We start from the raw sequence: 23,110 nt of genomic DNA on the forward strand, positions 1-23,110 counted from the left end.
AACGCGGACAGAGACAACGCAGCCGGGAAAGGCGGCGGAGGGCCGAGGGGAGGAGCGAGCGAAGGCGGCGCGAGAGGCAGGAAGAGGCCGCGGCGTGGGCAAGATGGAAGTGTAAGATGGCGGAGCGACTGTGCAAGCCCTGCTTGCTCCGAAGACACCCCGTTTCTCTCCCCTCCCCGCCGTAGGATAAGGGGAGGGGTTCCCTGCCTATTAGAGGGGGGGGGCGTGTAAATTCAGGGGAGTGGGTGAGGCCGTTCAAACTCGGGTGGGAGGAAGAGGGGGATTCCTGGAATGGCCCTTTTTCCTGAGGTGGATTTCCTCATATTTAGGTGGCTGAGGGAAAAAAAAAAGGGGGGGGGGAGATATTTCCTACTTGGGGGGATTTTTGGAATTGACCTTTCCCGAGGCAAACTTTCTCACATTTAGATAGCGAAGGGTTTTTTGACGGGGTGGGGGGAGTTTCTGTGATGTGGGGGGAGCAAATGGAGGGGTGGATTTCCAGGAACTGGCAATGCCTGAGGTAATTTCCTACCCTTCCCCACCCCCACCCCCCAAAATACCATTGGAGGGATGGCTGAGGAAAAGTGTGGGGGATAGAAAATGAATCGTTCCTAACAGGGAGAGATGAAATGGGGGTCCTGGAATCGGCATTGCTTGATGAAATTTCCTAAAATAAAAGAACACCAATATATTTGAAGGGATGGTGGAAGAAGTGAGGGTGCTGGTGGGATGTCTATAGAAATTCCTCTCCTCATAAAAGTTCTGAAGGGGTGAATGAACAATCGGACGGGTGCAGGCCTCCTTCTTGGGCACACAACATTATTTTTATTTTTTTCATTTCATAAAATTTATACACCAGATTGTAAAAAAAAAGAAAAACCCTCAAAGTGACATACAATACCAAAAAAGATAAAACAATAAAATTATCACTAGAAACAATTTAAAACATTCAAAAAATTAAAACCAGTAAGGTAAAGAAAAGTGTAAAACAGGCACCAGCATTCTAAGTATCTGGGTAGGCTTGTCTATAAATGATAATATTTTTAGGAAAGACTGAGAAGGGGCTGCCTGATAAACTTGCAGAGATAAAAGGAGAGGACAGTCCCTCCATGCAGGCTCACAATCTAATGCACACAGTACAAAATGAAAAGCGAGTGAGGAGGGCAGAGGAAAGCAGATAAACCCAGGACCCAGTTCTTGAAGTTATATAATCTCAGTGGCATCATCTGGCTCAATGCTTTCAGTGGCCCTGTCAACATTAATTTTAGACTCTAGGTTTAATGTTCTGTTGGGTGGCAATATGTATTTATTCCACTTTTGCCTCCCTCCATTCTGCTGAGGGGAGCTCTGGGCTTCTGCACCAAAATCCTGCCCTGACCATTGCCTGCTTTTTAAGTATACTACACACAATATCCAGCAGCTCTCAGTCTTCTGGCTAATTCATGGGGCCAGAGTGTGGGTACATCTACTGAGAGTAAAACATGCATAGGATTGCACTGTAGATTTTGTTAAGATTTCCCTAACTGCCGGTCACCTGTTTGTGTCACCTACAGGTTACCAGATCTGTGGAGATTTTTATGCATGATCATCTTTTTCTATTTCAGAATGATTAATCTACAAGGGACGGGGGGAAGCACATTTTCGTGTCACATGAATGTCTGTAAAATATTTCCATATAGTATCCTTCACCAACCTGGTATACTCCAGATGCTGGGGACTACAATTCCCACCAGCCCTAGCCAGACTTAAACATCTAGAGCAGGGGTCAGCAAACTTTTTCAGCATGGGGTCACCCTACTATCCCTCAGACATTGTGGGAGGCCAGACTATATTTTGAAAAAATAAATGAACAAATTTCTGTGCCCCACAAATAACTCAGAGATGCATTTTAAATAAAAGGACGCATTCTACTCATGTAAAAACACACTGATTCCCGGACCGTCCGTGGGCCAGATTTAGAAGGTGATTGGGCCCATCCGGCCCCTGTGCCTTAGTTTGCCTACCCATGATCTAGAGGGCACCAGTTCAGCAGTGGCCTTTTTTACAACCGGCACACATAACAGTTTGTGAGCTTAAGTCTGAAAATAGAAAGGATCCTGCACACTGGACAATATTGCCAGCTTTTCTTTCTTCCACACCCTCATCGTTGCTCATTTTCTGCTTTGCTCTGTCCTGGCCCAGTCCCACCCTTGCAAAAACAAAAGTAACAAACAAAAATGAAATGCCTGGGACTGGATAAGTCAAAAGCAAAGTCCATTAGTAGTTGCTAGGATAGAGCAGCTTCATTTTCATGAAGTGAAAATCAAATCCCTGTGTAAAGTCTTTTCATACTTGAGAAATGATCAGATTGGTTCTTCATTTACATAGAAACACTAAGCTTTAATCAGTGCTTCTACAAGAAATGATTAACTGCAGGGCTGACATGTTTATATTCAGATTATTTAATATGAACTCTTTACCTCTGGAGGGCTCCAGGTTCCCCATTCCTGCACTATAGAAATTGGACTTACTCCATCTTCCCATATGATATGCATCATTCATCTTTACTATTTTTTTAATGAAGCTGTTAAAGATAACTTTTAAAAAATAATATGGTTACTGTTGAGTGCCAGATGGAGAGTCATTTTTAAACGCTTTACACATGTAAAAGCGTTTTTCAGAGCAGATTGTGTGGGATGAAGGCCACCATCATGCTGAAGCTAAATAGGTCTTGAGTCTGGTCAGTGTCTGGATGGGAGGCCGGCTGGGAACCACATGTGGGTTCCATGATGAAAAAAGACAGGACATAAATGTAAGAAAAGTAAATTGCAAGCAGTTTTTGTTGCAGATGAAAACTTATGGGTGATAGCAAGGGTCTTGACAAAAAGATGGGTTTTGAGAAGTTCACTTTGAGTTTCTGTTCATAGAAATGTATTTGTTTAATTTGAAAGTTGTACTGGGCATGATTGTCTTTATTTAAATGGAAACCATCTTAAAGATGCACATTTTCTTCGTTTATTACTGTGTCTTCCCCAGAAAGGAAAAAGGTTCTTCCCCCCAGAGTGTCCTGAAGTAGAAATGGATGGGGGTTGTATTTGGTACAATCTGACCCTATGCACTTTTACTCAGAGGTCCCACTGACTTTACTAGTACCCAGTACCCAGTACTTAGGTTGCAATCAAACTGTGTGTGTGTGTGTGGCAATGTCAACTGGTATCATTCTTAGCATATTGATGTAGTTGCATTCAAGATGAAAATAGATTCAATTGTGTGATAGTAGTTCCATATTTTCCAGCAAGACTTAACACACTGAAAAGAGCCTTGACCTCCCTGAACCTTCTGATTTATTATGAAACAATGCAAACTTTTTCTCTTTTTGCTCCAAATGGGACCACCCTTTGTTTTAAATGCACTTCATCAACAATAATTCTTCCTAGGCCCATTGGTACATTCAGTTGCTTTCTGTACTGTGTTCTCCTTTATTTTATTTTACGTGGGGCATTAAAAAAATAGGCTTTGGTCATAGAGAATCTGCAGGGATTTCTCTAGATGTAGATGGAATGCAAAGATAGCCCTCTTCCAAAGAATCAAATATACGTATCAACAAAAAGCAGCAACCGTTTTTGCAATGCATGAATGTGTGTGTTTGTGATCTTGCTTGCTTGCTGAAGTTTCTGCTGGATCAGCAAAATGTGTGATGAGAACTGCACCTCAGCGTATTTTCAGAAGGGGGTCCCCTCTTTCCCCCCTCGCCCTATCCCAATGCAATTTCAAAAACAATGCTAGAAACTGTGGAAGTTTGTGGAAGAGGCGTTGAACTTGTTTGAAAGTGATGAGTATGACAGTTCTATTCAAACAGTTGGCTGTGCTTGACATAATACATTGTACTTTTAAATATGTTGCAATAGGGGGACCCGAGAATAGCATTACCCTCCTCCTTTTATATAGCTGTGGCAACTTTCTGTTGTTAGTGCTGTCTGTCTGTTCAGCAGAACCCATTGTCCTGAGGATGTATAGCGGTCGCGGCTTTGTGGTGTTTTTGTTTTGTTTTAAAAACTAACATTCTATTTATTTATAATGGAAATAAATTAAATAATATTGTCTGTAGCTTAATCGGGATTGTGCTTAAATAGTAAACAATAGCTAGCAAGTCCCAATGGAAGTGAATCTAAGCACTTGTAAATAAGTGTGGGTTGCAGTAGTGCTTGTTGGCTGTGGAACATGCCAGTCTGCTCCATCTCTAGTTGTGCTTTAAAAAGGTATTTATGTGTGGCTGGTTGCTTAAAGTATGAGGGTCCACATTTGTGAATGGTGTTGATGGCAATGTAGGAATCTTGGGAGCTGCCTATCTACCCAATGGAATGACTAAATAGCATTCACAATTGGATGTACATTTGTTCCCTGATTCAGCAGATGATATGATGTTTGTTATCCCACTTCTCCATTTCTAAAGAAACAAGGCAGTGCGAAATTTACAAATAACAAGTAAAGCAATTCAGAAGGTACTGAGACAGTCAGCAAAAGTTTCATGGCAAGTTCAGGCAGCATAGAAAGGGACACCAGCAACTCAACAGGGCCAGCACAATTGTCAAGGTTTCAAGGCAAGCTCAGCCTCCCTAGGCAGGGAATTTTGCAGCCTTCTGATACTGCCAACAAGGCCCTCTCCCAAAGAGCTGTTGTGATCCAGCCAACATTTCTGTTGTTGAGGCACAGAAGGAAACTTCTCCAACAGACCTAAACTCATGGGAATGTTTATAGCTTAGGTCACCAGGGGCATAGATGGATGGTTACTGGTCATTGCTAAGGGGAAAAAATTAAAAGTCCTGCTCAGAAACAGTGTTGTGGTGCTGGAAATATCTGCTCCCTTCATATCTGACAGTTAGTGGCTCTTACAGGGGAGCAGCAAACCCCCACTTTGCATTTACCCCTCCTGCCGCTATAAGCCTTTTGCTGGAAAAATAATAATAAGCAGCAACAGCCGCTACACACAACCAGTGGTTTGAAACTGATTTACAGTGGAATCCTATATATGTGTCTATTTAGAAACAAGACCCATTGGTTTCAGTGGGACTTGCGTCCAGATAAGTGCTTATAGGACTGCAGCCTTAAACATGCAGGAAAGCTCTTTCCTTAGCATATATTTTGACTCCATAGAGGTAGTTTATAGCAAAGTTAGATTATGCATTTCTAGGACCAACTCATGTTTTTAAACAAGGACTTGAGAAGAAGAGTCCTGCTGGATCAGGCCTTAGTCTAGCATCCTATTTCCCACCATGGTCAATCAGATGTCTGTAATCAGCCAACAAAGAGACATGAAAGCAACAGCACTATCCTACTGGTATTCCCCAGCAACTCATATTTACAGGTACTCTGCCTCTGGATGTGGAGGTACATGGACTGTGTACACTGCATAACTTTAAAGCACACCCCTGCCCCCTCCAAAAATGATTATTTAATTTACCGAGGGCCTTCTGGCGGTTCCCTCATTGCGAGAAGTGAGGTTACAGGAAGCAGACAGAGGGCCTTCTCGGTAGGGGCACCCGCCCTGTGGAACGCCCTCCCTTCAGATGTGAAGGAAATAAGCAGCTATCCTATCTTTAAAAGACATCTGAAGGCAGCCCTGTTCAGGGAAGTTTTTAATATTTAACGCTGTACTGTTTTTAACACTTGATTGGGAGCCGCCCAGAGTGGCTGGGGAAACTCAGCCAGATGGGCGGGGTATAAATAATAAATTATTATTATATTATTATTATACCCCTCATAAAGCTGTAATTCCCAGTACCCTTAACAAACTACAGTTCCCAGGATTCTTGGGATACAAAATGTGTCTCAAATGTATGGTATGTGCACAGAAATGATTCACAGACACTGATAGACAAATTCAGAGTGAAGTCTGATCCCTGTCTAAAGCCATCTTGTGGCAATGAATATGTGCTGTGGAAATTAGTGTATCCTTGCCTATTTGGGCAGTGAGTTTCTGAGTTTGCCAGTTGAGTTCTCTTTCAAGCAAAGCTTGTATGTAAGCTTAATTGTAATGGTTGGCTTTGATGAGATGTGTCCACTCACACATGTGTAGCCTCACCCAAGCCTGGCACAAAACACTGGGGAAAAGGGAACTAAGGAAATATACTTTTAAAAAATAGTTCTTTTGGAGCTTTGTAACGGGAGGCAGGGGTTTCTAAGGTGGATTTTCCACACACACGCCAACACATCTAAAGCACCTTAACATATTTTATTTATTGTTTTTCTAGGAAAGATGGAAATGCAGCACTTCTGAGCAATTATGAGGTAAAATCATTTTACTGCAATTATAATTTATGTAAAGTTCTGCCCTATTCAGAATGCTAGTTTTAACCTTTGTTCCATGCCAGATCAACGAACAAAGCTTGCATTGTAGTCATACATTTCTTGGAGGAGTGGGGAACATAAATGTTGAAATGTTCCTACAGCCAAAATTTTAAAAGTTCTTCTCACTGGGGTGAAAGCCGCACCCCTCTGGAAATTTGTTTTTAAGGTCCTATTTTCCATAAAAATTTGTGCTTGCTCTCTCTATCTGCAATAGAATGATATATGCTTGACCTACAATAGTTGTTATGAGCTCATTTTGAAGACCGGGACCTCTTTCAAAAATGGAAGAGAGCCACATACCAAAATTAGCAGAAAGAACAGGCATTAAACAGTTCAGCTCACATGATGAGCTGCTAGCATTATCAAAGCTCTGATGGCGTTTGAGGCCACCTCATAGCAAAGTTCTTTCTTTCAGGTGTATAAGTTGCTGGCTGATCTTAAGCAGCAGCGCCGAGAAACCGGGAGAAGCAAGCAGAGTGCTGGGCAGCAGAATTTGAATACTATCATGTATGAAGTGAGTAAAACCAACGGAAATGATCCTGTCCCAAGCTGCAACCTTCTCTCCACATCCCACTAGCCATGCTTCTATGCACAGGATTTCCTTTTTGCCAGCTCCCCCTCCCTCACCTCTCCCAGCCCTCCTCATACACAAGAGCATTTGAAAAAGAGAGAGAGAGAGAAGGATGGGGGAAAATGTGCTTCTGCTGTCTTGATATCATTCATAATTTTAGGTAGCACAGTTATATCCACATGCAGTTTTCTAAGCCAGAAAAACCAACCCATTTAAGCTCTCTTTTTTTTAAAGGGAACAGAGCCTTTGACTGAACCAGACCAATATGTCTATCTAGTTTTGTACTGTGAACACTGAGTGGCAGCTGCTCTCCAGGATTTCAGGTGGGGTCTTTCCCCAGCCTTACCTGGAGATGGTGGAAATTGAATCTGGGGCCTCCTGCATGTAATGCATGTGTTGTTTATTCCATTGAGCTATGGTCCTTTTCCTGAAAACGAAGATTTCAGTCTTCATGGTTCTGATAAAGGTCTGATTTTAACTAGGAACGTAGGAAGCTGCCTCAGAGTGAATCATAGTGTTGGTCCATCTAGCTCAATATTGTGTACACAGGTAGCCAGTGGCTCTCTGGAGCTTGAGGCAGGAATATTTTTCTAGCCCCACCTGGAGATGCTATTGCGTATTGTACCCTGCAACCTTCTGCATGCTTTATCAGTGAGCTGTGTTCCTTTCCCACATATGCCCCAATCATTTTTATTTATTTTTCTGTACTCTCTTTATTTCTAATTATGAACATTAACAGGTGTGAAATAAGAAAATGTGTTATGTCACCATTAAACATTTGACCTCTGGATTTCCTGCTCAGTGAATATTTTAAAGTTCCCAACAATTTGATTATCATTTCCCTATTTGGTTACAACATTCCTGTGATACATTTGCTAATCTGAAGAGCAGTGTTGCTTTCAGAGAACATTGTTCGTGGCTTGGAGGGATCGGCTTTTGAATTAGACTTGAAAAGGAGGCATGAAGGTAGACTGAATCTGCACAATTATCTTTTTCTGCCCTTCTAGACACTGAAATACATATCTAAGACACCATGCAAATTCCAGAATCCTGAGGTTGTAAGAGACTTCCTCTTGGCACTGAAAAGCCACAAGTTAACGAAGTAAGTCATTAATATTGTAATGTGGCCTGATGGATTGTAGCTGCCAGGTGAGAGGTTCAATTATTCCAACAGTTGACAAGAGGATGGAATTCCTTCCCCCGATCTGCTGCTTCTCCCATGAAATCCCCTCCATCCCAAGCTTTGCAGGAGTGAGGCAGCAACCCAGCACTGTGTTTGTTACTGACTGCTGTGCTTGGCCTTGATGTATGATGCTTTTGAATTTCTGGTTTCAGTATATGCTAACCCATAAAAAAGCATGAGTTTCTGAAGCACAGGGAGGTGTCAAGTGATGAAAGAGCTTGCCGCTGCCAGCAGTCATCGGCTAGGACTTAATTATTTGGTCTGGGCACACTCAGTGTCTTATTTTTCTTCCAATGAACCACTGAAAGAGTGCTTGTAACCTTGGTGGTTGTATATACAGACAGCCACCCTCTTCACAGTCCCTCCAGGGTGTGTGTGACAACTGCATCTCAAGTCTCTTTCTGTGCTCCAGAGGGACTTTGCTATATATTTTTCTCCCAAAGTATGTATGTCTAAATGTATTTTATCCTAAAATAACAATTTTATATACATACTGGTATGCTCTTTGAGCTGAGAGCTGCAATATAGAATTCAAAGAAATACAAAATCTGAAAGGTAACTGCATTCATGGGATTTATGTATTAGATCCATTTGTATCAGAATTAGCAAAGAACAAATTTCTCAGGCTCTTCTGACAGTGCCATCCTGAAATGAGTGGGAGGGTGCTTTCCCTTACCCCCCTTCAAAGCTGACCAAACTCTGTGTTCTGTTTTCAAGCAGATTGGATTGGCTTTTCTCATTCTTCTGTGAGGCGCCAGCGCTAAGTCTTTATCCTTTAGTGCTACTTAGCAGATGTTTGTGCCTTTGCAATCCGGTGGGCTCCATGTTTTCAAAGTAGCAATGAAACTTGTCAAAAGCAATCAGTCCCAAGAGATGGATGAGTGAATCTGCTTTTCAATCTGTTATCTTTTACCAGATTTTCCGGTTTGAAGCATTACTTTTTCCTCAGTGGCTTTGTAGATCTGAAATGCATTTTATTTCCACTGGGCAGGTCCAATTTACAGCAGGAAAAAAAATCCAAGAGGAACATTGCTGATAAGCATGGGATATAAAAATAAAACAAATGACATACCTTGGGTGTCAAAGACCAGTGCATACAAGCATATAGCAGTTATAAATGTGAAAATATATTTAATGACATTCAAGGTACCAGTGTTTTAAACTGAAAGTCCAGGCATTCACTTTAAAAAAGTTTTTATTAATATATTTTCCATAAGTAAAAAAAAAAAATCATCATCTCTGTTTTCAAATTGTAGAGTCCTTCATACAGGTTAGTTGTAGTCAGTTTGAGACATTGTTGTTATAGGCATTTTTTTTTTTTTTTTGGATTTGATACCCCGCCTTTCACTCCCCTTCAGGAGTCTCAAAGCGGCTAACATTCTCCTTTCCCTTCCTCCCCCCCAACAAACACTCTGTGAGGTGAGTGGGGCTGAGAGACTTCAGAGAAGTGTGACTAGCCCAAGGTCACCCAGCAGCTGCATGTGGAGGAGCGGAGACGCGAACCCGGTTCACCAGATTACGAGACTACCGCTCTTAACCACTACACCATACTGGCTCTCTATGGGGTTGACGGGGAGAGTGGTCATTACTTCTCCTAAACCATAAGCATGCAATTTATGAGAAAACATGGAACCGCAGAATGTAAAGTGGGTATTAATTCTGGTGGACTTACCATTGATATCCCTTCCATAAGCCTTTTAAAAATGTATTAGTGATATGCAACATGAGTCATACTCAGAGTAGACTCATTGAGAATGGTAGATACTCTCTGAGTATAAAAAGGTAAAGGACCCCTGACAGTTAAGTCCAGTCACGAATGCCTCTGGGGTTTCAGCACTCATCTCGCTTTACTGGCCAAGGGAGCTGACGTTTGTCCGCAGACAGTTTTCCGGGTCATGTGGCCAGCATGTCTAAGCCACTTCTGGCGAAACCAGAGCAGTGCATGGAAACGCTGTTTACCTTCCCGCCGGAACAGTACCTATTTATCTACTTGCACTTTGACGGGCTTTTGAACTGCTAGGTTGGCAGTAGCAGGGACCGAGCAATGGGAGCTCACCCCGTCGCAAGGATTTGAACCACCGACCTTCCAATCGGCAAGCCCTATGCACAGTGGTTTAGAGCACAGTGCCACCTACGCCCCTTTCTCTGAGTATAACCACCCTGCTATAATTATACAAAATCACAAACGGAACTAGGAATGCATGATACAAAAATATGCCAAAGAACAGTTTGAAAAATAAACGGCTCCCAGTCTGTTTTGAAGTTTGCCTCAAGATTTTGGTGTTACCCTGTAGGAAGTCAGATTTGAAAGATCGGTATTTTTACAATGTTGATTAAACCAAAATAAAAGCTCACCAGATTACATGCAAGGATACTATGCTGACAGCAGAGGGAGCTACTAGTTCAGAGTTCTTGTTTGCGGGATTAGTACGTTATTGCTTCCTGAGTGGAAAGATAGGCAAGAGAAGTAAGTAAATATTGAGCCACAATTTGCCAGGGAGTTCTCCTGAGCAAGCCTTGCTGGATTGAATGGAGACTGAATTTTCCAGGGGGTCTTAAGGCACGAGAAGTTCCCAGTGCCCTTGAATAACCATTGTTCCTTGCTTCTGTTCTTGCATTACCACTTCAGAATAATCTATTTGGTTTAGTTTTGTTTGTCTGGACCTAAACAAATAGAAATTGTTTTTCTATTATTGTTAATATTTTTAAGAACATAAGAAGAGCCTGCTGAATCAGGCCTGTGCCAATCTAGTCCAGCATCCTGTTCTCACAGTAGTCAACCAGATGCCTGTGGGAAACTTATAAGTAGGATTTAAGCACAAGTGCACTTTTCCTGTGTTTTCCTGCAATTAGTATTCAGAAGCATTGCTACCTCCAAGCATTTAGACAGAGCACAGTCATCATGGCTAGTAGCCATTTATAGCTTTTTCCTCCATGAATTTGTCCAGTTGTCTTTTAAAACCATCTAAATTGGTGGCCACCATTGCCTTCCAACTCCGCTCTTTTTTTAGGTGAAGCAGCCATAACTACACAGTACAGTAAGTATGCAACTTGCACACATATAACTTGTGTGCATTCAGCTTTAAGTGAACGGTAAATTAATTTATTTTTTTTCAGAGGGTGGGGTTCTGGGAAAAATGGCTTTGGCAATTTCACCTGCCATTGAACCTTTAGGCACAAACTCTGGAACATAACTCCCATGAGGGCCTAATGTATTCCAAATGCGGCTGCACTGTGTATTTGTGTAGCTACATTATTATATTAGCACTTTTATTTTCAGTTCTGTTCCTACTTATCCCTACCATGGAACTTGCTTTTTTCACAGTTGCTGCTCATAAGAGGATCATACATTCAGCTCTGGGAGATGTTTTAATTGAGTTCAGATTTTTCCTGAGGTTATTTTAAAAACAAACTTATATCTTAACGTTGTTAAGAAATTAAAACTGATTTACATGTTTAAAAATCCATGGTTTTTTTTAAAAAAAATATTTTTATGTACCCTTCTGATGATTCTTCCCTACTCCACTTTTTGTCTTCCTGGAGCATATTTGTGCACCCTAGAATATGAGACTCCTAAAGGGTTTTTTCTGGCGCCTCTGAACTTGAAATATTTTCTTTTCCAACTGTCTCTGGGACAGCTCTATGGAAAAGTGTGCTGTGGGTTGTAGTCGGCATCCAAATAATCCTGGGTTCAGAAAGAGTAGTGGTTTTGAGTGTGTCTGAACAAAGAGTTACAATGAAAATTGGATGGTTTAAAAACTTTCGGGCCACTAAATGCCACAGTGGGTTTGGGTTATGGATGTGGCCATGAGCCTGTTTGCAAGCTCCCAAATGGTTTCATTTTTGCCTGTTGTGCATCTCATCTGAGGTCAAGCTGCAACTTTGGCTCTTCAGCCATTGTTTTGTGGCCAAGAAGTGTTAGCATGCGGATGGCTCCTGTAACCAGAATCCCTAAATTATATGGTGTTGTGTTCTTTGCATTTGCACAGGGCAGAAAAACTGCAACTTCTCAACCTCAGGCCTGTGACTGCCGTTGAGATCCAGTTGGTAAGTTGCGAAGCTTCTAGGTATCCCAAGCCCTTGAAGTGCAGTAACTCTTTTCCTTTTGTTTCCTGAAATGTTCAGAGTCTTTTGATGCTGCTCATTGACCTTTTGATATTTCCTGCTCCTTGTTTGTTGTTTCCCTGACTGCCCTCCACTTACCTTGCTGTTTAATCGGGCCCTAACAACCCCAGTGATTTTGCCAGTGTTGTCACAAAGTGACTTCTGATGTGATGACATCATGGACAACAGTAAATGAGCCACGTAGTTGGACACACCTGCACTGCTTAAATGGCATTCAGGGGGAAATGGGGTGGGAGCCAGCAGAAGACAGATAAATTTCATGCAGCTGTTTAAAATTTTTGTGCCCTGCTTTTTAGTCTGTAGTCAGTTTTTCTTTTCAATATTTTTTTATTGTATCTTTGCTTTTGTGCTGTAAGCCTTCCTTAACAATTTATTTGAGGGCTGGGATCTACATTTCAGGAATAAGTATAATTAATAACTAGATGCTCAAAAAGCAGCATTGGAACAGCACAAAGACATTCATAATCAGAAATCATTTGTGTTTTTGTCAGTCATAAGAATGAACATGATTATTGCATTTCTAGCCCACCTTTCACTCTACGGGGCTCAAGGCTTACATGATTCTCTCTGCCATTTGATTGCCACAACAACCCTGTAAGGTGGAATAGGCTGAAAAAGAATGACTGGCCCAAGGTCACCCAGTGAGCTTCATGGCCAGGTGGGGATTCAAACCCTGGTCTCCTTGGTCCTAACCACTACACCACACTGGCTCTCAAATTTAGTGGTTTTGGCTCAGACCTCTTTATGGCCAAGAGGATGATTGGCAGGGGTGGGCACCAATCTCGTGCCAAAGTGTGTTGCACAGCATAGTGGTCCACATGAGAGGTGGTGAACAGTGAAGGGTGAGGATGCAGGAGGGGAAAGTCTGGTGGCAGTGGTGTATCCTGAAGGAGTGATATGAAAGGCCAGAGGGAAACACATGGAGAAGCAGCGGCTATGTTTGGCTGCCCCCTTTGGTGAGCCAGCTGGGGCTGCAGTTCAGAGGGTTCCACTAGATCAGGGGTCAGCAAACTTTTTCAGCACGGGGCTAGTCCACTGTCCCTCAGACAGTGGGGGGGGCGGACTATATTGGGGGGGGGGAATGATCAAATTCCCATGCCCCACAAATTACCCAGAGGTGCATTTTAAATAAAAGGACACATTCTACTCATGTAAAAACATGCTGATTCCCGGACTGTCCGCTGGCCAGATTTAGAAGGTGATTGGGCCGGATCCGGCCCTTAGTTTGCCTACCCATGCACTGATGATGATGTACCCTCTGTCTCTAGAACGGTTTGCCCTAATCCTGGCTCATTGAGTTGATCTACAAAGGCTAGAAGGTGAGCCCCATTGGGTCTGCTTGCCTGCCTGCCTGCCTGCCTGCCTGCCTGGCTGGCTGCTATATGTGGGTTTTCTCCCTCAGCCACCATTCAGGGACTTGATAAGTCCCAATTTCCACTCTGCTTGCCTCTCCAGGTTACCTAAAGCCTAGCAACCGAAGCTAACAGACCTTAAAGTACTGTGTAATAAACAGGTATTGACTGATGCGTCATTGAGAACCAATGTACCCTTGAGCACATAAAATGTCTGCTGTTTTAGAAGGAGATGAATAGCTGAAGTAAACACTCCGAGATGGCCTCTGCACCCGCTGAAGCTGTGGGAGTTGTTGAGTCAATGAAATGGGAAGAAGGCAATTTCTCTGCTCCCTCTCGCCGCCCCCAACAAAAGGACGTTCATTAGGTTACAGCAGATTGAAGACAAAATGTGACTGCCAGGTTAATCCCCCCAATAAAAGCACTTGTTTCTAAACCTCTTCCTGAATGCAAAGCCTAGGAAATGGATTTGGAAGCTGAAGCATGTGGATATCATTCCATGTTGCAGAATTGACTTAGCAGTAGATTTCCCCTTCTTTATTTATTTGCGTGTCTGTGCTGTCTCTTTTCAAAGCAATGTACAGCAAGCAGGAGGAAAAGAAATTGAAATAATTCACCCAGCTTGAAAAGTACACATATGTGGCAGGCAAGCTATTGCAAGGAGAAATTAATTTGAGATTGAGTATAAAGAAGTTAGAGTGTGGGAGCCTCCGTCAGCAAATGGTTAAGAGATGTTCTATTTCTCATTGAGATAAGAGTTTATGGGCAGAGGCTTATGGGTCAGAGATGGAGACTTACGTATATCTGATTTTACTTGGCACAAGGAATAATTTTCTGTTTGCTCTTGTCATGATCATCATGATATGAAAATGCGACCATCCTTTCAGAGAGTCTTTCTTTATTCCATTGAGGCAAATTCCCTGCAGTTCCAGAGAACAAAGGCCAATTTAAAGGTGTGGGTTGGCAGTTGCCATAGAAAAAGAAGGGACTATCTGGGTGTGTGTCCCCCCCAGAACAAGACATTTCTGAAAACATGATGTGTTAATGTTTGAACATTAAGGGGATTCTGTGTGTGTTTTCCCCCCAATGATCTCTTTGCAGCTTGTGAAAATTTGGTATTGGTTACAGTAATAGTTCGTTGAGTTCCTTTATTCAGTACCATCGCTGTACATTTTTACACTGCCCAGTTTGCTGCTTGAACGACCACAGCAGGACGGCAGCAGCTTCCTGATCTTATCTCTCAGCTTAGCAAAGATGCAGCAGATCTGTGAAGTGCCTGACATCCTGGCATGCTTTGCCCAAAAGGGCCCTGTGGGAAAAATTCAGAGGCCTGGCAGGCCTAATGAGGCCCACAGGCTAGAGATTCAGCAATGCTAGTCTGTCACATAGAAGGAAAACCTCCCTGATTTAGTGACTCTGTCACTTGCTTCTCTGTTTGATTTTATGTCTTTTTCATTGATCCTCTTTTAAAAAACTTTTTAAAGAAGATCTTATTTTTTGTGTTTTAATCTGCTGCAGGTTTTATCCTGTTGTTTTGTGCTTTCTATGAACTGCTGTGTCTCTTGCTCCAAAAGCAGAGTGTTCCAAGCACAAGAGAAATGTCCCAAATAAATAAAGTTAGGTTTGCCAAACTTTCGAGGAACATAAGGAGCAGTTTTAGAAGACACAAGGAATCTTGGATTGAATTCACTGGGTAGAAATGAAGGGTTGGATCTAGACTAAGTTGGAGTGACAGCATGAATGGTTATCCAGAAATAAGTCCCAATGAGTTCCCCTGTAACTGCTTCTAGGATTGCAGCTGTTGGTTTCCATTGAAATCAGTGAAATTTGAGCTCATCACAGCTATCTCTTCACATTTATTTCATTGGGGCCTAAGCATCCCTAACTTAGCCTTGCACCACACCCATTTTGGCTATTTCTGCTTTTACAGTATTAGCCAACTGGCTGGGCCTGATGGGAGTAGTGGTCTGAAAAATCTGGAAGGTACCAGGTTGGCAAAGTTTGTCTGTGCTTTGCCCTAAGGAACGGTTTGCTCTTAGCATGTGATGGTGGCAAGAGACCAGAGGTGGCTCACTGCTTTTTCCTCTGCAGATCGTGGAAGAAAGTGAGGAGAGGCTCACTGAAGAGCAGATTGAATCCCTGCTCCAGACGGTCACTAGAAATCTTCCTGGAGACCCAGAGCAAGAAGAGCAGCAGGAGTCAGCCATGGCTGCAGAGGAAGAAGGAGATCGGGTATAGAAAGACGTGGACCATGTGGGTGGCCTTGCCAAAATGTTATCACTGGGGAGAGTCAGCCAAACATTCCAGTTGCAAAGAGGTTCCAGGGAGGATGAAGATTCCCCCCTCCCTCATTTGCTGACGAACACACAGTGATATCACCCTGCAGTGTGTTTCGTGTTTGTTTATCCTCCACAAGAGCAACAATTACCAACAACAGAATTCTTAACAAATGTTCTATTTGTGGGATAAGAAAACTGGATTTGTCTGAGATGCAGATGCTGTGGTTGGTTCCATGTGCCTTTTATGTGTGTACTCCTTTGAGTAAGATTTACATGCAGTTGGCCTTCTGATTACCAGTTGGTTTCTAGTGCTTCTGAATGACCCGACCTGTTTTGTAAAATACGTCTCACAATTGATTGCAAAATCTTGTTCTGCTTCTTTATTTACTAGAGAGGTGTATCCAGTTTTTCTTCTCTCACATTACCAGAGTGCATGATCACCCAACAAAGTAAACTGGCAGTAGGTTCAGGACTGGCAAAAGGGAGCAGCTCTTGACGCAACACATGACCTTACAGAATTGATAGCCATCACATGAGCTCAGATAGCTGTAAAAAGAATTTGAAGGGCTGCAACTCAGGGGCAAAGCATCTGTTTTGCATGCAGAAGGTCCCAGATTCAATCCCCAATGGCATCTCCAGATAGAGCTGGGATGGACTCCTTGCTTCAAACCCTGGAGAGCAGCTGCTTGTCAGTGTAGACAACCCTGAACTAGATGGAAAACTGATGTTACTTGTATGAGTAAGTGGGGTGACACGATAACTCAATGGAACTTGCATGCACAGAAGCACTAGTACTTCTGAATGCCAGAGGCCAGGGACAAACGAGTGGAGAGTGTTAGATTTGTGCCCTGCTTGTGAGCATTTGGAAGCATCCATCCAGCATTTGGCGGAAATTGAATTCTGGACCTCATTCTGATCTCACAAGGCAAAACTTTCCCTGCTTTATGCCTTTCAACCAACAGCAAACAGTCTCTTATGTCCTTAGGCCCTGTGAATCCCATTTTCCCTTCCCTTATCTTTTATATCCACACCTCATTCTATTAGGCCCTCTGACCCCAGTCATCATCCTTCTCCTTCGCCCAATCTGTGTTCTTCTCTCTTCAGCCTCGTTGCCTCTGGGGCCCCTCATCTCCTTAGTTCCTCAGTCTCCTGGACACTTTTCTCTCTCAGCTTCCTAGATCTCACATACTCTCCCTGCTTAGAACTGGTTTGGACTTAGAAAGCATAAAACATGAAGGACCTGGCTTGCATTACATCACTGTATTTAGAACACCAAGGTTGGAGACATCTGGCTTTTGCTATAGGGTTCCTGCCCTTCCCTGCTCTTGCAGTTCTGGGCATCTGTCAACATCTGCCCACCTCCCTCTCTCCCATTCATGGGAACACAGGGCCCATTTCTGAAACTTTGCATTTTGTGTTTGTAGAAGCTGTGTAAAGAATGAATGCATGAAAAGATAAGCAGAGATGTGATTTAAATTTGGGGTGTGTGCTCTGTTTATCCAGGCAATGATACATATTTTTGCACGGTCTTTATCAGAACTTGACAGTTAATTATTAGGGCCTGTTAGTGTGTGAGGGACCAATCCCTGAAAGCAAAAACAAATAGAAATGTTCCTCAGCAGCTAAGAATGCATTCCCTTTCCCTCCCAGCACATTCTTCTGTTTGCGGATGTCGTGGTTTGTAAGCTTAGCTCGAATAAACCCCAGTCTGCTGTGCGAAGCAACTGCCTGAGGTGTGTCTTGAAAGGTTTTGGAGACCTGGAATGTTTCTGCACCATTTGGTGGCCCAGCCAATAGTTTGGGGGTCCAGCAACATTTGGAGGGCCAAAAGTTACCTATCTCAGATCTAACTCTTCAGAAGCCACATAGTAATGTTAAGTAGTTCACAAATAAACATCATGATCATATTGTGTTATACCTCTTTAGGTATAAAAACTTTGGTCTAGGATACCTTAGGGACCACCTGCTTCCTTCTATTCCTGTTTGATCACTGAGGATTTTTGGGGGAGTAGTCTCCCATGATTCACATGCTGTTTTAGTATTGTAGACCCAATTTTGTAGAACTCCCTCCTGGTTGAGGTCAGATAGACCCCCTTTCTGTTGAACCTCCAGCACCCAATGAATAGTTCTTTATTCCAGCAGGCATTTTAAGTGAATTCTGATGTTATAATTTTAACCACTATTGTATTGGGTTCTTGTATATGCCACATAGAAGCAACTAATTTAGCAGCATATATAAGTTGTCAAAGTAAATAAAATACTTAGCTTTTTTGCTTGAGAATAGCGAAATGAGGAACAGTTCAACCTCCTATGCCCTTTTACTCAAAAGTAAACCCAGTGCTTCCATATACACTGCCCAGGCTTGCACCCCAGAGAGGTCACTGCAGGCGCTGTGATTCTTTAGTGGTTTGACTTCACCCCCGAGGTGCACTCCATTGTCTCCCGAGACAGACAGATGCCAACAAGAAGAAGTAATATTTTAGTTCCTTGAGACTTATGCCCAAGTAAGTCAAGTACAGTACAGGACCTCAGCCTAATACATTTGCTCTGGCAGCGGGTGAGGAAGTGCTACTTGGGCTTTCCTCCTTCACGGCCTCCAAGGCAGATCTCAACAAGCCAGAACACATTTACCAGCCTCTGGTGTTGATGGGAGTTGTAGTCTCTTTTTAGAAAACTGCCTGAAGATTTCTAAGGCAGAAAGCTTGGGAATCTATAAGCAACTATATGAAGTCTTGTTACCTTTTAATTAGATGTTGCATTTTTATTAGATGTTATTTTTTGTGGTTGATTTTTCTGCAGTTGTAACCTCCTTGTAATTTTTAATGTTATATTTTAAATTGTAACCACGCTAAGACCTAAGGGTGGAGGGTGGGCAAATAAAATACAATAAATAGTCTAGAGGGTACCAGGTTGTCAAAGACTGAGCTCGAACAATCAAATTGATTAGAAAAAGACAGCAGCAAGCCACAAATACATTAAAGTTGAATTGAAAACAACTGTTAAGAAGCAGTGGAGCCAGCAGCAGAAGCCTAGGAGAATAAAAAAATGTAACAGAGTCTAGACAATAAATTTGGTAGTTTTTGGATCTCTTTGGAAAAAGATCAAATTGGGGAGTGGGGTAGTTTGGCACCAGAACTTGGGAATGCTTATGTTTCCTGCTACTGAAATCAGCTGGGGGGAATAATTCAGAGAGAGGACATCAGATGAGAGAGAAACAGCTCAGCACTGTGTGTATGGAGGAGTGGGACCTCAGATGGGGTGGATTTGGGGGAGAGGTCAGCAGGAAATGTCTGGGCTGCCAGCTTGAAGTTTTCCCACTCCTTCATTTTTAGGCCCAGGCCAGGGAGACAGCTAATGATAATGCTACAGCCATGTGTGTGCTGCAGGGCTTTCCTAGATAACGCTTCTGTTGATTTTCCTAAGCTTTGCTTTTCAAGCCTCTGACTGTTCCTCAAAAATGACTAGCTTTTTTAGAAAAGAAAAAGATGAGAAAACAAATGTGCTCCTGGTTTTCCATTTGATGCCTGGGTTTAGCCAGTGGTGTTGGGCACTGTCAATGGAGCTGCTGGGATTAGAAGACCTTTCTGGTTTTCCTGCCTGCTGAAGCAGAGATACCCCTCCTGGGTGTGTTCCAAACACACCATACTTAACTTTTAAAATAAGAGTTGTGTGTTTTAACCTTCTAATTATGGCACAGACTGTTCTATGAGCAGGTACGGTCTTTGATCCTTCTGACTCCGGCCTAGTGATGGAGTCAACTCTCTGACTCAACCCCCTCCCCAATCTGCACCATGGTGACAATAAAAGCAGCCTATCCTACAGGGCTATTGTAGAGATTGCTGAGAATCATGACTGTAGAGTTGCTAAACATGATTTCTAGTTTTCCATAGGTTGGAAACACTTTGGGGCAGAGAGATACTTCAGAACAAAGCTTATGTAGGCCGCTAACACACAGCACACAGTCATCAAAACATCTTTAAACGTCCTTCTACATAAAGAAAGGTTAGCGGTCATGGGATGTTAAATACGCACGGCTTCATAATGAGATCAATTTCCTTGGGGTGTTCCAAAACATGTGGTCTCAACTTACAACTTATCAGGCAGTTGTCTAGACAACCAGACCTTCAGTGGAGGCTCTTGACGTTCTTTTCCTGTATCTGTCCCTGGAACTTCTCAAGGAGATGCGGATGCTAACGCACGACAGACATAGGAACACATCCTTCCAGTTGTGCCACTTTCAGGGTCAGATAGGAGAGATGGAATGCTACGTAGGAAGGAGGCATGAGTCACAAAGTGCAGGCATGCAGCAATCATTCATGGATGCATTCTAGTCATTGGCTAAATGCAATTAATAGAACATTTTTAAAATAAAAAAATCTACACCCTGGGTCTCTTAATTCTTATTTCATTAGTGAGACCAAGGCTGCAATTCTATATCCATTTACCTTTGTGTGATCACTGAATACAGCAAAGGCTTACCTCTCATTTAATCCCCAAAACAGGCCTGTGACGTAGGCTAGGCTGAGACATAGTGATTGGCTCAAGGTCACCCAGTGAGCTTCATGGTTGAGTGGGGATTTGAACCTTGGTCTCCCAAGTCTTAGTTCAATTCAACCTCCCAAAGACTCTCTGCACAAATTTCTGAAATAGAGCTGTAGGCTTCCAAAGGGTCTGGAACTTTGTTCCCAGAGTAGATGTTAACAGCCCCCAGACATGTTCCAAAAAGAAGTCAGTTTGAATGAGCACCCCACCCCACAAACTCCAGCCAGGAAACTCCACCTGCTACATTATTTCAGGTCATGCTGCTCTTGAAGGTGCAGAATTAAATGTACACAAAAAACTTACTACATATGTAGAATTATGAGGTTAATTTGGGATGACAGAGAGTACTACATATATGCACAAATGCTTCATGTCCGAACTGAGAGCAATCCATTTCAACCTGTCGGCTCATTGATCGCCCTTTAATCTTCTAAATCCAGGCAGTTCCATTTCTGCACTGTTGCTGATGCAACCCCCGTTCAAATATATAGATTTGGAGGCTAGCATTGCGTGAGTTGTCTCCAGGTACTGCTTGGCGTGTTTAACTTGCTTTTATTAGCAGACTCTCATCTCTCTGCTGTGACACGTCCCAGGTTCAGCTGTCAGCCAAAGTCTGATAGATCAAGCTGCACAGCTGACTTCTCCTAATGCACTGTACGCATTGTATGCATTTTATTAAGCTTCCCTCCTGCCCAGCAGAAAAGCAGATGTTTAGGAAGGTAGAGAGGTTGGGGAAAAGATGGGAGACCTGCAGAGTTTTTAAATACAAGAACAGTGCCAAACATAAATGGTATGGAGAAAGTGGACAGAGATGTTTTTCCTCTGCTGTAATCCCGGGGGGGGGGGGGGGAGGGTCATCCAGTGAAACTGAATGTGGGAAGATTCAGGAAAGACAAAAGGACCTCTTCATATGCTGCAATGGCTACTAGCTCTGATGGTTTTCTCTGCCTCCATGGTTGGAGGCAATGATACTGCTGAATGACATTTGCTAGAAATATTGATATTGAGGTATCTGGACTCTAGCCTGCATAATCCTGAATTCTAGATCAATGTAGAATGACTGCAAGCCCCACAGCCAGCAGAAAGTATTCTGGACATGGGTAGAAGCATCCTGTGGCTGCCTGCAGGTTTTGGGAACCAAATAACTTGTTGATGATTAACATAGAAACTTTGGACTCGCATGCATAATCCGAACTAGTGGCTTGAGAGTTTAGTTTGTATAAAGTGCTTTTTCCTTCCTCCTAGAGGTGACTTTAAATTGGTAAGGCTGCCACCCTATTTCATCTCCCCCAAGTGTTTCAGGTGGGTTCAAATGGATTGAGTGGTGCCAAATAATCTCTCAGTTTGCTCTGAAATCTTTGGAATATCTGGTTTTTATTTCTAAGAAATGTCATCATTCTTTAAAAAAAAAATGAATACACAATGATCCAAGGCAGTTAACAAAAGTCACTATAAAAAAACAACAACAACCACCCACCTCTCAATCAGATTAAAATTTGTATCGTAAAAGACCAACAACCAAAAAGATAAAACATGTTGAGCCATAAAAGGAAGGCTGTGATTCCAAGTATGCTTATGTGGCTGTGCATCCCATAAGAAGAGCCTGCTGGATCAGGCCAATGGCCCACCTAGCCCAAACAGGAAACTCAAGCAGGGCCTGGCCACAAAAGTAGCTCTCCCCTCCTTTGGTTTCCAGCAACTGGCATTCAGAAGCATTGCTGCCTACCTAAGTTAAATATGCTTATCAAAGAAATGCCGGAAATTACAAAAGAGGGGGAAATGTAAAAACCTGCAGGCATAACTTTGAAAAGAGACTTACTGGACTCTCTTTTTAAAAGAAATTGAGCTCTGTGAACCCTGGTGTTCAAAGCAGGTTGCAGGGATGACGTCTGTCTGAGATGCCTCCACCCGATGTGCCATGGATTAATAATTGTGATGCCTCCTCCCCTTCTTTACACTTTGCTCTGGCTTCTGATTAGGCCTCCTTAGCCCTCTGGGGTCATTTGTTCCAGTCTATGAGAAGAGTCTGGCTGCTGGATCAGGCCCATCTAGTCCAGCACCCTGTTCTCACAGTGGCCAACCAGATGGCTGTGTGGGGAAACCCAAAAGCAGGACCTGAGCACAAGAGCCTGCTCCTTTCCTTTGCATTCCAGCAACTGGTGTTCAGAAGCATTGCTGCCTCCAACTTGGAGACTGAGGGCAAAGCCAGCACAACTAGTAGCCACTGATAGCCATATCAGCCATGGATTTGTCTAAGCCTCTTTCTAAGCCCTCCAGGCTGATGGCCATCACTGCCTCTTGTGGCAGAGAGTTCCATAGTTCAACTATGAGCTGCCTGAAGAAGTATTTTCTTTCATCTGTCCTGAATCTCCGAACAATCAGCTTCATGGGGTGTCCACAAATTCTAGTGTAATGAGAGGGGGAGAAAAAACATTTTCTCTACCCACTCTTTCTGTGCCAAGCATCATTTTATAAACTTCTATCGTGCCACATCTTAGTCGTCTTTTCTCTAAACGAAAAACCCCCAAACCTTTCCTCATGAGGGAATCGCTCCATCCCGTTTTAATCTGCAAGGCTTTCTCATGCCTTATCCACGTTGTAGGGAACAGTAGCAGTACTCAATGCAGCTATTATTAGGGTTACGATGCCCATATTTCACGTTAGGTCCATCGTTCCAGCTGCGCTTCTTCTCCCCCCCCCCCCCCGCCGCCAGCTGCCTGTCCAGATGACC

The 23,110-nt window shown here is 43.0% G+C and overlaps 1 protein-coding gene and 2 long non-coding RNA genes across 4 annotated transcripts in view; 1 reads left to right on the forward strand and 2 right to left on the reverse strand.

The window, feature by feature from the left end:
• LOC310832741 overlaps positions 1–23,110 on the reverse strand; it is a 211,576-nt gene that overhangs the window by 38,214 nt on the left and 150,252 nt on the right. The window lies entirely within an intron of this gene.
• On the forward strand, positions 5–17,564 carry CRCP (CGRP receptor component). 2 transcript variants are annotated; one of them, XM_083714899.1, is made up of 6 exons: positions 5–111; positions 6,231–6,267; positions 6,743–6,841; positions 7,906–8,000; positions 12,071–12,128; positions 15,650–17,564. In XM_083714899.1, the coding sequence occupies exons 1-6, from the start codon at positions 104–106 to the stop codon at positions 15,794–15,796; spliced, it is 444 nt and encodes a 147-aa protein (XP_083571025.1). In that variant the 5' UTR covers positions 5–103; the 3' UTR covers positions 15,797–17,564. The 2 variants fall into 2 exon arrangements, with proteins under 2 accessions (XP_083571025.1, XP_083571024.1); XM_083714898.1 differs by lacking the exon at positions 5–111 and adding an exon at positions 454–520.
• On the reverse strand, positions 7,996–23,073 carry LOC310832740. The gene is made up of 4 exons (XR_014558391.1): positions 22,827–23,073; positions 19,928–20,101; positions 10,437–10,523; positions 7,996–8,980 (listed from the first exon to the last, which is right to left on the reverse strand). It is a non-coding gene; the product is annotated as an uncharacterized lncRNA (long non-coding RNA).

Source organism: Podarcis gaigeae (genome assembly GCF_964106915.1).
Source record: "Podarcis gaigeae genome assembly, chromosome: 15".
NCBI classification, from domain to species: Eukaryota; Metazoa; Chordata; class Lepidosauria; order Squamata; family Lacertidae; genus Podarcis; species Podarcis gaigeae.